Genomic DNA, 17,126 nt, shown 5'->3' with positions numbered 1-17,126 from the left:
TTCAGAGAGCAGGCTGCTACTTACTCTCTTTACTCACTGTGGGATCTCATTATCAAAGATTTTTAATCTTGAGTGTTGGAATACTTAAAATTTATAAACAGAATTGTCCGTATCTTTATATGCATGTCTTTTTCTTTAATCAGACGCTCATAAAAGTCTGTAACTCCTCAACAGTCTAAGACCCCTGTTCCATACTGTCCATTGGTTAAAATAGAAGTTTAGTGACATGCAAAGTCCGTATTTGATTTTACAGTCTAGAATAGGCAATTAGAAAATAAACTCTTCCCATTTAAAACAAAGTATTAAACTCTACTCTGTTCTCAGGCACACACACCTCATTCATTCAATCCGCACTTGAATGCCTTCTGTGTGCCAGACACGTTTCTTTTTGCATTCAGTTTTAGCAGGACTGGATTCAACCTTGGATATTTAGGGGATTCTCTTTGAGAAAAATAATATAAATCACAAATACAAAACTCTTAGGGTCCCTCCTAGTGCCTTGGGAGACATGGGCAAGTAAGGGGCCCAGAAGCTTCTGCCTGTTTCTATGCCTAACCTGTTTCTACGTTCTGGGGAATCTTAAACTGAGGCCACACTTTTCTCTACCTTCATTTCCAAGTCAATTTCCCCCCACCTCCAAATCCCAGAAAGTCCAAGGTTGATTTTAGGGTCATTATGAAGTGCTAAAGACTGAATGTCTGTCTCTCTCCAAAAATCCTATGTTGAAACCTAATCCCCAATGTGACGTTATTGGTAGGTGGGGCATTTACTTTGGGAGGTAATTAGGTCATGAGAGTGGAGCCCTTGTGAATGGGATTAGTGCCTTTATAAAGGAGACCCAGAGCTCTCTAAACCCTCTTTCTGCCATGTGAGGACACAGAAGTCAGCAGCAACCTGAAAGAGGTTCCTCACCAGAACCAACCATGCTGGCACTCTGATCTCAGACTTTGAGCCTGCAGAACTATGAGAAATAAATTTCTGTTGGTTTATAAGTCATGCAGTCTATGGTACTTTGTTACAACCACCAAGACTAAGACACAGTCCATCTTCGTAACCTTATTACAACTATCTCTAGCTTTGAAATTTAAATATTCACAAACTTCCAAAAATATACAAAACATGAAATAATTTGTGATATATTTTTTACTTTTGTCTGATATAAAATTTAAATTTTGGTTATGACATGACCTATCTAAACGGATGAATGAATGCATTAATCACTTTCAGGTTTGAAATTTTGACCTCTTCCAGGCATGATAGCCCTATGCCATCATCAATGGAAAAGCTACATTCCTGTTAGCTTTCATTTTGAACTAGATTTTGAAATTTAAAAGAAATAAGTGGGTTACTTTTCATATTTCTGATTCCTAAGGCTGGCTAAGATTTACTATTTCACAATTAAATATATAAATATACCTATTATAAAAATTTTAACTAAACTCTTAGAAACTATTTTACAGTAGAACATCAACATTTTCTTGATAGGTGAAAGCTTTTATATTACATTTTTATTTTGCAAGAAAATAAATTATACAACTTAAAAAATAAAATCCAAAAATTAAGCAGTTCATCAAAATATTTCAGCCTACTGCATACAGAAACTGCTACCATTTAAAATTGTACAGCATTATCATCTCAGTATGTAGTGGCACACATTCAAAATTGTATATACGAGGATAGATTACAACTTAGGAACTCAAATTTGTTCAACACTCCAGACAACATATATAGTGTAGATGACAGGAAAGCTCTCATTGTAATGTTTATTTCACAAACATGACATTGGAAGAGTTTATAAGATAGCATCCCAGTCATTTACATGAAAATAGAAAAAACAAGCTTGAGTTTAAGATAGCAAATCTTTCTGGAAAACTAGCAAAACTTTCACCCAAATTGAATTTTTAAAATTTGCCCTTTGAGCAGGGCCAATGACATCCTACTGCAAATAATACAAAATACTTTTAAACTACTCCGGTCATAGTTTGTATTAAATTTAATAAAAGGTAAAAATAAGAAAGCTAACATTTCATTTTTGGAAATTTTAACATTTATGCACAAAATAAGAGAAAGAGACTTAAATAAAGTTTGCCAGAATGCAGGGACCCCTCCAATAAATGTAAAAATTGGAAGACTTCAGAATTTATTTCAGGATACTCATTAAATCATTAGAACAGTAATACTCTAAATATTTAACTCATTGTAAGCATTAAAATTGTTCTGTATTTTCACTTTGTAAGTTTTGTTTCATATCTACTTACTCTGGCAATGAGATGGCAATAAAGGTTAACATTTTCAAGATGGCTCCACCTTTATATTAGAAGATCAATGTTCAAATCTTAACCTCTGAAGTGTCCTATTGCCATACTACTCATGAAAAAAATATATGCACATATATGTATATATTTTTCCCCTTAACTATATCAGAGTTCATCCCTGCTCAGATAGCACTAATTTTAAGTGCACATTAGAGAAAAGGGACTTAGTAATAAAGGATACTAACTGTGATTCTGTATCTTTAGCAAATTGCTGGTAGTTTTTTTTCCAGATCCTTTTTTTTTTTTTAATTAGCAAATCTGTTGTCAAAATATATTTAAAGAAAATTCAACAATGGTATAGGCACCTTGTCAACTAAACGGTTTTCATAAACACCAAAAAGTAGTCAGATATACTTTTGTATACATAATGAACAAAATGATGAAAACTGTAAGTCTACAGTATTTGTTGCTGTTCTATTCCCCAAAATACAATTAGGACATAATTAGCAATTTAAAAATTTATAAAATTATTAGAAAACTTTGCTATGGATTTAGAGTTACCCACTTTTGCATTAAATTTGCCTTTGTAAATCAAAACATCATGGCTCTCATTCTTAAATGACTAAAAAAAGATTAGAAATTCCAAAAAAAGTTCTGAGAACTATTCTGGTTTAAAACAACAACAAATCTTAAACTTTAAGAAATGGCCTGTAATTTTTCTTTCCATTGCTTCCTCCTTTGGCGCTCCTTTATCAGATAAGCAAATATGCCAATACCAAACTATTTATTAAACATAAGGGCCACAATTATTACCAAATTATCAGTTTTTAAAAATTTTGAATTTATCCATTGTTAACAGTCATCTAATTAGAGAAAACAGTGAGTGCTAATTTAGTTTAATCTTCACAATATGCTTGGTCTAATAACTGACATATGCTACCTTAGAGCTCAAATGTAAGATTTTAAATTAGAAACAAAATTCCAATTTCTTATGAGTTTCAGAATAGGCCTTTGACTATAGCCAGCAAAACCTTTAAAATGTTTTAAATTTGCTGTCCTTCCTTTCAGCAGGCAGCTCACAAAGTCTCTTGGGATTGGGGACAGATTCCATGAAATGCTCTTGAAAGCACTCTGTAATAATACTGTACGCCTTTCAACACTCTGGCACTCCATTTCCTACTATCATCAAAATAATTTAAAATATTACTTAATATCAAATAAAATATAAAATAATTTGCAAGAAAATTTGAAATGTGCACCACAATGAATAAAATCCATGTTGAGCCATTCTTTCCCAAAGGGGAGTAAGTTTTTCTCTTTTAAGTTGTTCATGTCCTCAAGTCCTAAAATCTCCATTACTCTGGGTATTCAGTTGCCAGCAACTAGTAAGTTGCTACTTTGGATTGACTAAAAGGAACAAGGTAAGTGTTGCCTTCTGAACATTTTTTAAATGCTTATTTTTAAAATATATAAATATATATATACATATATTTGGCAAGTTTACTGCTCATATTAAGATTGCAACAATTTTGCTTATGCTTTTCAGGTCTATGTTGTGGTTTTTCTCTTCCTCCTAGGTGACTGATACCTAATTATTACTTTTTAAAACAGAATGTCTTCCTTTCCAGAAACCTGAGGTTATAAATCCCTAATCATGAGACTTTAAAATTTCAAAATATTTCTATGCTACAGATTAAGAGGTCAGTTACATAACTGTATTATATTAAAGCAGGAGATTTCTGTCTTGTTTTTAATAAATTTGAATATGGCATAATAAATATTAAGTATATAAATATTAAGTGTCTTAGTAAACACTTAAAATGCTTATTTTGCTGTTTTGACTCTGCAATCGACCAACCTATCTCCATACATTTTTTTAAACAATTAAAATAATAATTAATATGAGCTTCACTTTTTCAAAACAAGCTCTCTTAGCCATGTAAGATTTAAAAAACTCTTCATCATTTAACAATAAACAACTAAGACAGTAGTCTCCTGCTTAAAGAAAGCCAACATTTTTTAGTTGGAAAAATTTAATACCATTTTTAAGTCACCACTAAAATCCAGCTGCTATACTGAAGCAGTGTTTGAACATATAATTTGATACTATTATAAACTTATCTTTTCACCTATATCTGCCCTGTCCCAATGTTGTGTAGACCAGCTCACTCTTTTGATCAAAAGAAACCAAGAGTGCTATTTCTAGTTTTAATTGCATTTTTTAAAACAAAACGTAACAGCATTTTTCAGCACACAAACATCTGAAGATCCTTCCTTGTGCAAGTACATTTTTGTAAGAGAGGAAAAAAAGAAAAAAAAAAGAAAAAAAAAAAGCAACAAGAACCCCACTTTCACCCTTCCCAACTGTATTTCTTCCGGTGGGTATAAATCAGATTTTTAAAAGTTCATTATGGGCTCTTCATGAATGCAAGTTTCTCCACAAAACGGCATGCTGTTAAAACAGAGTGTGCAACATGAAGGGAATGCCACCATGCTAACTAATGTGATTGGCAAAATATAGTTGTTTTGTTAGGTAAGGCAGAGATTTTAATATTTATGTAATCAAAGTCCAAATAAACCTTCCTCTAGCACAAACTGCAAGAACTTTCTGCCCAAGCACTCCAAAATTTTGGTTCTTAATACTGTCCATGATATTCAAAATTATGCCATATATATGAAAGTGTTGATATCAGATTCATCTCTTCTGATGTATTTGTGCTCTATTAGCCATTCTATTTGCTCTTTTATCATTTTCTTTTGTGGCAAGAACATGTTTTTCAAAATTTCTACTAATTCAGTCTGCAGCTGAGCATTACTAATTTTCTTTCTCATCTTCATTATTTGTATGATAGCTTCCTAAAAGAAAAAATAAAATATTAAATTATTTTAAGTAAAACAAAACAAAAAATGACTTTTAATGTATTTTATCCTCTATCCAATACCTATCCAAATGATTAGCAATCACTAGATCAATCTTGAGACCAGTTATCTTTTTTTCACTCTGAAAAATAAAATCTGCATATTATGGAGATTTTAAAAAATGAGGAAAAACAAAATTACCCATAACTTCTCTGATGAAAAGAAAATCACACCTAAGGTTTTGGTGTATTTCCTTTCATTCCTTCGTATCCACACTATGTACATTTAAAAAGTTTATTTTACCTGTGAACACAATATGTATATAACCTGATATTGTGTTAAGAATCAACTATCAACTAAGATACAACAAACCCCTTACACATACTTTTTCCCTTGTATTCACAGTTACTTCTTTGTATAGCAGTAGAGGCCAGTTGCTGTCTGTTTCAAAAATTAATAATTCCTATTCTTTATAAATTTATCAGATAATAAACTGTACTTGTTATAAGTATCTTCAGTTTGTACTGACTCAATTAAATGGTTTAACTTTCTGTAGGAGTAAGCACTTTTCATCTAAATCAATTTTATCAATAGCTTCCTTAATGATTTCTTTAATTATTATTTTTAATAAGGAAAATTAGAAAATTACAACATATTTTCTCTTTTGCCTTTTCCAGTACAAGGTGTCTGCTTAGTCAACAAAAGGCATTCATCTGCCTTAGTGGAGGTTAGAATTCATTATAAAAGAAATGTGAAAACAAAAAAAGGAATCAATATTTGCTTTTTAACATTGAAAATGGAGTTTGGCTACAAGGCAATAGGCTTGGGAGTCAGGCACTACTCAGTGTGAGAAAAGTATACCTTCAACTTCCCCTGTACAGATATGAGGATTCCTACACTGCCTCTAGGAGGTCAGGTGAATTACTCCCAATGTCAGTATGTCCAGATCCAGGCTCTTGATCACAGGGGTTTATGTCAAGGGTCCAGAGAGAAAGAAAGAAGATGGAAAAAGTCTGTCCCCCTACAGGCACTTGTACATTACAGAAACCAGTAAGTAGGAGAGGAACAACTGTAAATATTCCAATTTCTCCTATTCTAGCTTCGGTAGAGGTGAAGATGGCTGTGTTAGAGATGTTAAAAGAAAAACAGAGGGGTTCTGGCCCTGGTCCCATTTAATAGGTTGGAGGTCACTTGAAAAGTGGCATAATATGATGGAAGTAATTTGCACTCCTGAATTTCTCTCAGTTCCCATATGATTAGAGTTTAGAGCCAATGGACCTGCCACAGGGCCTTCAGTGTCAGGAGAGGGTGATCCTGTAACAGCAGATGATAACAGTGTGCCATGTAGGCCAAGGGCCACAAAGAAGATGTAGCAGAGGCTCAGAGGGCTCAAGAGCTCAGTAAGAGCAGAGGACAGGCAGCCAGAACAGGAAAGAGGCCACGTGGTCCTTACCAACTGGAAAAAGAATAAACCATAGTTCATCTGCTACAGACATCAGCAATAGATAGCAATAGAAAGTCAAATTCCCATAGGTGACAGATAAAGCACTCTAGAGCTGACAGATAAAGCACTCTAGAGCTGACAAGACCAAAAACCTAGAACACTGTTACAACTGTACAGATAGGACAATCCCTTCACTGTCACTATGAAGTCAAGTGAATTTCTCTCAACCTCAATACATGCAGATGCCATCTGTGAAAACAGCAAAGAACAAGGATGGGTGGAGTAGAATCAGGGAGAAATAAGTCTGAGCATTACCTAAAGGGATAGCTTGGATTAGCAGATTGAGCATTATTATGAATCAGTTTTAGATAAAACAAAAAAACTTCATTTTCTTTGCACATCTTATAGTATGACTATACCTGCCCATTCCACTTCATATCTCAACTCTAATCCATCTGTATTTATCCTGGTGTAGCCATAAACTAAGACTATGTCATGCTTTTTCCTCCCAGAAGTAAAATTTTCCAAAATCTCTTATTGAATAATACATTCTCTTTTCATGGGCCATGGAAATGATTTCCTTTACTGCAAAGTTCATCTACACTTATATAGGAGGTTTAATTCTGAGCTATTTTCTTCTATTAATCTGTATGTTATGCTATTTTATTTTTGTAGATATTTTAATAAGTTTTAATATTTGGCAAGGCAAGTTCCACTACCATTAACACCTTATTTTTTTAAGGTTCTCAATTACTCTCATCTATTTGTTCTTTCTGATAAAACTGAGAATCAATTTTTAAAATTCCAAAAATATTCCTAGTTGAATTTTTATATGAAATTCAGTAGACTTGTTACTAGTATGGGAAGTTATTCAGCCTTATCATTAAAAAATATGGTATTTCGGACTTCCCTTGTGGCACAGTGGTTAAGAATCCATCTGCCAATGCAGGGGACACAGGTTCGATCCCTGGTCTGGGAAGATCCCACATGCCACAGAGCAACAAAGACTGTGCACCACAACTACTGAGCCTGCGCTCTAGAGCCTGTGAGCCACAACTACTGAGCCCATGTGCCACAACTACTGAAGCTCGTGCGCTCTAGGACCCATGTGCCGCAACTACTGAGCCCGTGTGCTGCAGCTACTGAAGCCTGTGTGCCTAAAGCCTGTGCTCCACAACAAGAGAAGCCACCAAAATGAGAAGCCTGCGCCCTGCAACAAAGAGTAGCCCCTGCTCTCCGCAACTAGAGAAAGACCGCACGCAGCAACGAAGACCCAAAGCAGCCAAAAAAAAAAAACAACAACAACAAATGGTATTTCATGTTAAAAAGAAGCCAGATACAAAGAGTACACTGTCTGATTCCATGTATATGAAGACCAAGAACAGGCAAAACAAAGCAATGGTGATAGGAATCAGGTGGGTTGAAGGGGGAGACTGGCTGAATGGAGACATGGAGACATTACTGGAGTGATAGAAATATTCTGTATCTTAATTGAGGTGATGGTCACACAGGTATACACATTTAGCAAAACACACTGAAAACTATGAAATATGTATTCTATTATATGTAAGTTATACCTCAATTAAAAAATTTAGTAAGAAAAAAAGGAACATGATCTTTCTATTTATTCAAATCTCCTTTTGAATCTCTCAGGCGAAGGCCCCTCTCTTCATACAGGTCCAACACACTGCTTTTTAAAGAAATGCCTGTGAATTCTATGGTTTCTTCTTTTATTTTCTTAAATTTATTTATTTATTTGTTTATTGCTAAATAGAAAAGTATTTGATTTTTATTTATCTTTTCTCTGTTCCTTTATCATATTATATGATCTACAAGACATGAAAAATTTTAATCTTTTCTTCTTTTTTGTTTCATGCTTGACTGCATTGGCCAATAGTTTCAAACAATATTAAATGAAAACAGTAAAAGTGGGACTACTTGGTTTTAATAAGACTATTTCTAAAGTTAAAACAGTCATACATTAGTTTGCAATAGGTATTCCTTATCATGTTCAGAAGGTATAATCCTAGTTTTAAAATACGTTTTTTAAAGTGTCCCTAATTTCCCATTACAATGGAATTAGAAGTGTTAAAATTAAATTTTAAATACTCAATCCTAGAATCGTACTTGTTGCTGATATACATTTATTCTCTTTGACATGCAGTCAGAGAAGCATAACCTAAAACCAAGATTTCTGCCCAACCAACAGAACCTACCAGAGACCACCAACTCATATAGACATCTCTTTGCACAACTAAGAGAATGTTACTAATACAATTTTTATATTTCAGTAAATTGAAAATTAGCTCTTCTGCACGAAAAGTGTTGAGTACCTACATTCCTTTAATTTTAAAAAAAGATTTGAAGATTAAAAAAACAACATTTTTCAAAATTTAGACATTGTGTCTTAATATTACAAACCTGGGTTCTCAGTATTCTTAGTTGAACTATTCCTTCATTCTCTTCTTCTCTCATCCTTTCTGTAGTGAGCTGCAAGCGTCCAATCAAGTTGATTTTACCCCTTTTCTGAACTTTTGCATTTTTTCTATAAAAAACATTAAATCAAATATTTTACAGTGAAAGGCTTTTTAAACATCATATTATAGCAACAATGTCTAAGAGAAAATATTTAGAAATAGTCTAAAAATTAATATCCAACACTGTTTAAGGGAAAAATAACAAATAACCAACATGTAGCTTTATTAAAATGAACCCTATGATTTCCCTCAAACATGATAAAAGCTCTGTTAATAAGTGTGACTATGCTCCCTGTAATAACAAAGTTAATATAATTTATATTGCCATGAAAGTGATCAGATAATTGAAGATATGTGGGTTGTAATTCAACATTATCTTCTAATTGGATCTAAAGGAAACAGTACTCCGTGTGGATAAAGCTGCTTTAGAGTGCAAAAGGATGTTTACTTTAAAGATGAAAAGCAATATAGTATGTCAGACACCAAAACGTATCCATGAAAAATATGTAAAGAAATAATAAACATCTCTAGTTCATTAATATGTTTAATAAACAACTAAATGGCATAAATCTAAAGTGATGACAGCATACAGATGTTTTAAATATCATGTAAGGAAAATTATTTTGCTAAAAATAAAATATTAAAATTCAAACAAGGTATTTTTATTTTAGATCAATCAACATAAACCTTACATTAAACTGAACTCCTGGTTCACTGAGAAGAGGGTACCTTCTGTAAAGTCTTTGGGTGAGTTGACTTGAGGTTCATACAATAAAACTTGCCGTTTGAGCTTTGGGAAAGCTACTAAAGACTATGAAGAATAAAGAGAAAACAATTAGCTTCTATAAACACTATAGAATACCAAGATCAATTTTACAACATGACCAATAAAGGTGAGAAAAAATTATGAGCACAAATTCATAATTCAAAATTTTATTTGGTACTTCCATGAATATAACAATGTAAATGCATAATGAGGAAAGAGAATGAGGAGAAAAGAGTTGGTTATGAGGAAGCAATAAATGCTCTCTTTACAATAAGACAATGAAAAAAAACACAACAACGAGAAACTAGAGGGATTGGTCATATATGACCACAGCAAACATCATTGCCGGTTATAAACCAGCTGTTTCTCTCTAGGTAATAGTTTATTTTGGAACTTTTAACAGGCATATGGAGTAGGGGGTAAAATGTAGTTTTGAAGAGAAGGCTAATAAGTACATTTTACAGGGCCTCAAAAGGACCAAAGTCTTCTTATTCTTAGAATTTTGGTTACCATAAAAAACTTTGAACACATTTTCAATATGAAATCTTTGGTCATGCTCTTCACAGGCAAAATTTAAACACCAACTCAATCTCTTTCTTTCTCTCTCTCTTGCCATTCTCTGTCTTAGTAACTTGCTTATTTTCAATTTTTTTTTCCATAAATACCTCACTAGTGTATTTTTCTTGCTTAAAAGTCATTTGAGTGTTATGAATTCATAAATTTATTATAACACAAGCCAACACATGTTTCCTGCTATGTGAGAGGATGCAATGTTAAAAACAAAAAACATAAAAACAAACCAACCCATAAAGTTCTTCTAAGCTCAGCATCAGGGAGTTCAGTTGCAAGTTTTAGATTTTCAAAGCTGATTTTCTCTCTGGGTCTTTGGTTCCATGCAAACAATACAGCCAGCTGAAATGTTGTTACCTCCAAATCATATTGACCTACTTCATTCTTAAACGTTATCTATAATAGATAAAATAGTTAAAAAAATAAGAATCTCTTCATGATGATTACCATCTATCTACTATAATATCTCTTATATGAGATTATATACAAAAAGACTGCGAGTTGTCTTTCAATATCCATTCTTCCTTTCTTACATGGTAATAAAAATTTTAGCAGACTTTAATGACTGTCCAGAATAAAGGCTCACCTCCCAGCTTTCCTGAGCAAAAATGTGGCCATGTAACTAAGTTCTGGCCAATGAGATTTGAGTGGAAATAATGGGGAAAACTTCTAGAAGTTGCCATTCAAGGAAGCTATACCCTCACATCTTTCCCTTCCTGTTGGGCTGGAAGACAGACATAGTGAGAGGATCATACTGGATTCTGCAGGCAAGGGAATACCTTAAGGATGGTGCTGTAACCAGAAGTCTATGTCCCTAACAACTTCATGGAACAGATCTACTATACCCGCTCAAACTTTCACTTGTGAGAGAAGGAAAGATCTATCTTGTTTAAACAAGTCTTATTTGGAGTCCTGCTACTTTCAGCCAAACCAATATCTGAACTAACACACCATCTACTTACAATTCCATTTGACATGAGATGATGCCAATGTAATTTTCTACCACTATGGTTTTTTTTGTAGAATTCTTCTACTTCGGGTATCAAATCCTCCAGTTCAGTAGGAAGTGAGACAAAGACTTTTTCAGAGCTTCTTGACCAAGCACCAGCATTCAGAATTTTTATATTAACTGAATCAGCTATAGGAAAGTATATCAGAAAATATAAAGCAAATAATCTTGACAATGGGTAAAATACATACACAGAGCATAAGCTTTGGTGAAAAATAAGACTCTAAAGATTTTGTTAAAAGTGTCTTTCTGTTTCAAAATAAGAGTTAGTAAATCTAAATTCTGCTTTGTAGGATATTTTCAAGGAATGTGGACTTTTTAACATCTTTGTCTCTATTACTGCTTAGTTTTATTTTTAATTTACTAGAAAACAAAGATATTCTTTTGTAAAATGTTTAAAAAAATGTATGTAATTATAAAATAATACCTGGTAAAGCCAATTTATTATTTTTGTGCATTTCCTTAAAAGCTTGGTTCAAATCTTCAGATACTTTAATGTCCTGAAACATTCTAGCAAGCTTGTTTACATAATCTGCTGGCATACCAACTTCCTATGAAAACCAAAGACAGAAGAAGTAATAAATAATAAATAATCTGATATACTATTAGGAAAAATTTTAATGGAAAACTAAGTTTTAGATGCTTTAATACAAAATTCTTCTTCTCTCTTATATTTATAGAATGTTTATAATCTAATACCTATTAAATTTGATTCTTAGAACCTAAACAGAATATACAGGCAATCCTGGCTTTCTGTGCATGATTCCAATATGCATGAATTTCAGTTACCACAGTACAGTTAAAAGAACACCAGTACCCCAACAACACTGTTCAACTTTCAATTACCATTATATATTAAACGTGAGTTATGCATAAAGCACAAATTTCACTTCTAGCTCCTCAATCTACAAATCACTAACAAAGCACATCATATCACTGACCAATCACAATATTTCTTTCAAAATCTGTTAGTCATCTGTTTATTCAGTTCACCCACAGACAGCAAAGCATGTAGCTTTGTTGCATTCATGTCTTCCACTGATAAATCCACATGACATTTTACAAAAACGGATAACTGAAAGGGTATTGGTCAAGAAAGATGATAAAAGTACACCAAAAAAAAAAAAAGAAGAAGAAGAAAAGGAAAGGAAAGAAAAGGAAGGGAGGGAGGGAGGCAGGAAGGAAGGAAGGAAGGGAATAATGTTGGAAATGAAAATAAAATAGAACATAAATGGAGTTTCTGAAGAAAGAGCTAACTGTGGTTGTAATGTTTGTTGATAATGCCAATGCTGAAGAGTCTAAACATGCAGGTACAAGGAACTTAATGAAGGCAAATTATCAACATAAATGAGAAAAGTGGTAGTGACAAAAAAATTAAGAAGAGGAAGTGATGCCAGCAAAAACTTTGACGACTTTGAAAGACCAAAAGACAAAAGTTTGGAAGCTGATCCAAACTTACAGAGCATGAGAACTCTTCAAAGTATACAAAAGGTGCTCACTAAGTAACTTGTAAGTTACATGACAAGAAGGCAAGTACTAGTCAAACTACTCTTCATTTTAGTAACAGTGTTGAGATATAAATCACGTACCTCAAAATTTACCCTTTTAAAGTGTACAATTAATCAGGTTTCAGTATATTTACAGAGTTATGCAACCATCACCACTATCTAACTTTAGAACATTTTCATCATCCCCAAAAGAAACTCCATACTTACTAGCAGTCATTCCCCATGTTCCCCCACTCCTCCATACCTGAAAACCATTAATTTATTTTTTGTCTCTACAGATTTGGCTACTGTGGACACTTTGTATTAGGGAATCATATAGTATGTGGTCTAACTGGCTTCTTTGCTTATTAGCATAATATTTTCAAAGTACATCTATATGGTTGCATATATCAGCACTTCATTTATTTTTATTACCAAAAACACTCCATTATAAGAATAAACCATATTTTATCTATCAGCTGACTGATCTTCTGGGTTATTTTCACTATTAGGCTATTATGAATAATGCTGCTGTGAACATTCATGTACAATTTTTTGTGTGCTCATTATGTTTTCACTTCTCTTGAGTGGAATTACCTAGGAGTAGAACTGCTGGGTCAACTTTATGTTTAACTTTTTGAGGAACCGTCAGTTTTCCAAAGTGGCTGCACCATTTTATATTCCTACCAGCAATGCATGAGGGTTCCAATTTCTCCTCTTCCTCACCAACATCTGTTATTGTCTGAATTTTCAGCTATCCCAGTGGTTTTAATTTGCATTTTCCTAATAACTAATGATGTTGAGCATCTTTGCATACACTTATTGGACATTTATATATCTTTTGTGAAGAAATGTCTATTCGAATTCTTTGCCCTTTTTTTTTTTTTTTTTTTTTGGGTACACGGGCATCTCACTGCTATGGCCTCTCCCGTTGTGGAGCACATGCTCCGGACGCACAGGCTCAGCGGCCATGGCTCACGGGCCCAGCCGCTCTGCGGCATGTGGGATCTTCCCGGACCGGGGCATGAACCCGTGTCCCCTGCATCGGCAGGCGGACTCTCAACCACTACGCCACCAGGGAAGCCCCTCTTTGCTCATTTTTAACTGAGTTGTCTTTACTGTTGAGTTGTAAGAGTTCTTTATATATTCTAGATACAATATCAGACATGTGAATTGCAATAGCACTTTTTTCAAAGAAATACACTTTAAATCTGAAAGTTTGTTTTAAATTACAGTGTACTAAATACATATTAATTTTACTAATTTTTTCTTTCTCCTATATACTTAGATAATAAGAGATTTTTAATATTTTGACAAAAATTTCGAAGTCACAAAGCAGTAATTTTTCCCAGTGATTGTTAATATTAAGATCACCTGAACAGTAATTTTTACTATCCCACACTACCAGGCAAAACAGGGCTATCTGCAAATCTTTAATTTGAAATACACATATAAATGAAAAAAAAATATATAAAATACATATAATTATACACATTATAATAGATGTTTTATTATCATATATTAATGTAATATTATATATAACACCATATGTATAAATGAAAGACATTCATTTATGCTATACTGATATAACTCAAATTCCATTAAAATGGACTGAAAGGAACAGACGTAAAATATTTTAACATGGGAATTTAGCCATAATTAGCATTAATTAACCTAAATAAGCCATCAACTTTTACCTATTTGTTCTTTTTCCTTAATAGATGTATTTATTTACAAACATCTCTATGGTTAAATATTTAGTACTAAAAACATCTTAAAAATGAAACGATTTGTCCGTTAGTTAAGGTCAGTTCAAATGAGAGCAGAGATACAAAAGAGTGAAACAACAGAAGCAAAGCAAGAGCAAAGGTGCTTCACCAGAAGTCTTCATTAAGAAAATATACTTTATTTTATATAATTGATGCTATATTCTTCTAAAACGTTCCGTATTTCTTCAATATTAACAATATCAACAAAACGCATTACTTAAGCACACATATGAAACGTGCTATTTTAAGAAAACCAAATATTTTTTAAAATTTTACTTACTCTTAGCCACTCTACCATATTCTCTTCAATTTCACTATCAGCAGAGATGTCTAATATAAGACGTCGTGTCAAATGAGCTTTGTGATATCTCATAAAAACGTCTTTGTTTTGTACATATTTAAGTACCAAGAGCTGTACAGAAAAAAAAGTTACTTTCAATTTACATACATTCTTAGCCATCCCTCTCATTTAGACCTTTCTACATCCCCAATTGTCAAAATTCAGAAATTTATATAATCAAATACAGAGAGAGGTTTAGTAAATTGCCCATCTCTGAAAAATAACCAGTCCTGAAATACTACAATACTTTAATACTTCAAAAGTTAGCAAATTTGAGACTGTAACCAAATAACCTTTTAGTTCTTAGAAACATTAAGTTTTGAGATTTAATATAAAGTGTGATAAAACTTTACATGAAAATCAATGGTTCTTCCCCATTTTTTTCTTCTACATTTCTTCTTCACTTTATTCTAACGCTAATCTTCTCTCTAACCACCCCCCACTCCACCCCCCGGCTTTGCTGGCTGCACCATGCAGCTTATGGGATCTTAGTTCCCTGACCAGGGATTGAACCTGGGCCCAGCAGCGAAAGCAGTCTTAACCACTGGACTGCCATGGAACTCCCCCCTCTAACCCTCTTTGTCTATACTTTCTCTCTTTACTTACTAATTTTTTCCTCTTTGATATGATGTCCTTGGCTTATATCATATTACAATAACAAGCAGAGACAAATAAATATGAAAGCAACTAACTTTTTATCTACATTCATTTATCCCTGGCTATCTATTTTGGGCTCTCACAAAAAAAAAGAAGTGAAAAACTCCTGGTCTCTCAAATATCATTCCAAATACTACCAGCTAGCTCCATTTTCCTTTTTTTTGTCCTTTAATACAAGCTAGAATTTAACTGACTTTTAAAAATAATCAAGAAAGGGGAAGAATTAAATACTATTTCCCTTTCTGGCAGCTACAGAATAAAAATTTTCAGTAAGAAAAATAACTGCTCTATAGAGATCTTGCACTGGTAAAATTTCATAATATTAGTTGCTTAGAGATATACGTTAAAAAAAAAAACTGAGGCTATCACAGAAAGCCTTAAAAGCAAAACACAAATTCAAAGATAATTTAAAAATTTCAAGTTAAAAAAATTTTATGTACCACTTCTTTAAGCTTTGCTTCAATCTCTTCAGAGGTTAGTTTTTTGCTTAATGGCGTTTTTCTTAGCAACATGTCACAGTAATTGGCAAGCAGCTCAGGGCATTTTGATTCAGGCTGAGTTTTTAATCCCACCCTAAAAAAGAAATTAAAAGCAGTTGATGAAAATGACTGAATCTGCAAATATTTTTTCTAAAGCCGATTTTTCACAGATTTCTTATGCTGTATAGATCCAATGGGACTAGGGTAAGCAAGTCTACATCTAGGGTGCATAGTTTAAGGAGGCACTCACTCTTAGGTTCCCATAAGTGCACTTGGAGAACACTGAGAGTGAGACCTCCTTGTATTTTGTAACCTATGTGCCACCTTGCCTCACTCTAGTGGCAGCTTTGTCAATGATCTTTAAAAGATTTTATTAAGATGCTTCTAAAATAGTTTTGAAAAACTGTGTAAATCCTTGCGTATTTATAAGTTAACATTTAAAACTTTTTTTTAAAGCACTCAGTGTTCGATTTATTTGCAAGATGTCACACAGGTAGCATTCTCCCCTGTTTTTCACGATCTGATTCAGAACATCAATCAATTTATGTTAAAACTGTTACTTCACTCTTTGAGACATATCCAATGTAACCTAAATTTCACAGTGATATGATATATATCATCCTTCATTAAAAACAACTGTAAACAAACTTTCCTTAAACAATGAACTTACATCTCTATTTCACTTTCCTAACAAAACTTTAAAACGAGTGTATCATATTTTATGTTTGAAAGTCTTTCATTTATTCTTTATCACACTTCTCTAAACTATATATGTAAATAAATTTAAATTCAACATTTTAAAACTTCTTATATATAAAATTCAACTGTTATCAGAAATGAGTTGTCCAAATTATAAGTACACGACTTAACAAAACAACATAATTATATTGTGTGTGTATAAACCATATGCATATGCAAAATTTTGTCTATGAAGTGGATGAAACTTTTTTCCCCTCCCAATTATGAATGCAGGAAATCATCAATTTTACTTCTACTTTTTGTATTTATAAATTT

The 17,126-nt window shown here is 33.0% G+C and overlaps 1 protein-coding gene across 3 annotated transcripts in view; it reads right to left on the bottom strand.

Moving 5' to 3' along the window:
- Positions 1–1,473: 1,473 nt before the first annotated feature.
- The window catches only part of CUL5 (cullin 5), a 96,618-nt gene continuing 80,965 nt past the window's right edge, over positions 1,474–17,126 (bottom strand). For 2 of the 3 annotated variants that reach the window (XM_033410177.2, XM_004282272.3), the window contains 8 exons: positions 16,074–16,206; positions 14,917–15,048; positions 11,808–11,931; positions 11,334–11,509; positions 10,606–10,767; positions 9,728–9,846; positions 8,980–9,103; positions 1,474–5,111 (listed from right to left, as the gene is read on the bottom strand). In XM_033410177.2, the coding sequence (XP_033266068.1) occupies positions 4,917–5,111; positions 8,980–9,103; positions 9,728–9,846; positions 10,606–10,767; positions 11,334–11,509; positions 11,808–11,931; positions 14,917–15,048; positions 16,074–16,206 (1,165 nt within the window). In that variant the 3' untranslated portion in view covers positions 1,474–4,916. The remainder of the gene's footprint in view (positions 5,112–8,979; positions 9,104–9,727; positions 9,847–10,605; positions 10,768–11,333; positions 11,510–11,807; positions 11,932–14,916; positions 15,049–16,073; positions 16,207–17,126) is intronic. The other variant, XM_033410178.2, reaches the window with a different exon arrangement.

Source organism: Orcinus orca, chromosome 8 (assembly GCF_937001465.1).
Source record: "Orcinus orca chromosome 8, mOrcOrc1.1, whole genome shotgun sequence".
Lineage (NCBI taxonomy): Eukaryota > Metazoa > Chordata > Mammalia > Artiodactyla > Delphinidae > Orcinus > Orcinus orca.
The sequence above is the reverse complement of the archived record's forward strand: the minus strand, read 5'-3'. Positions and strand labels throughout refer to the sequence as shown.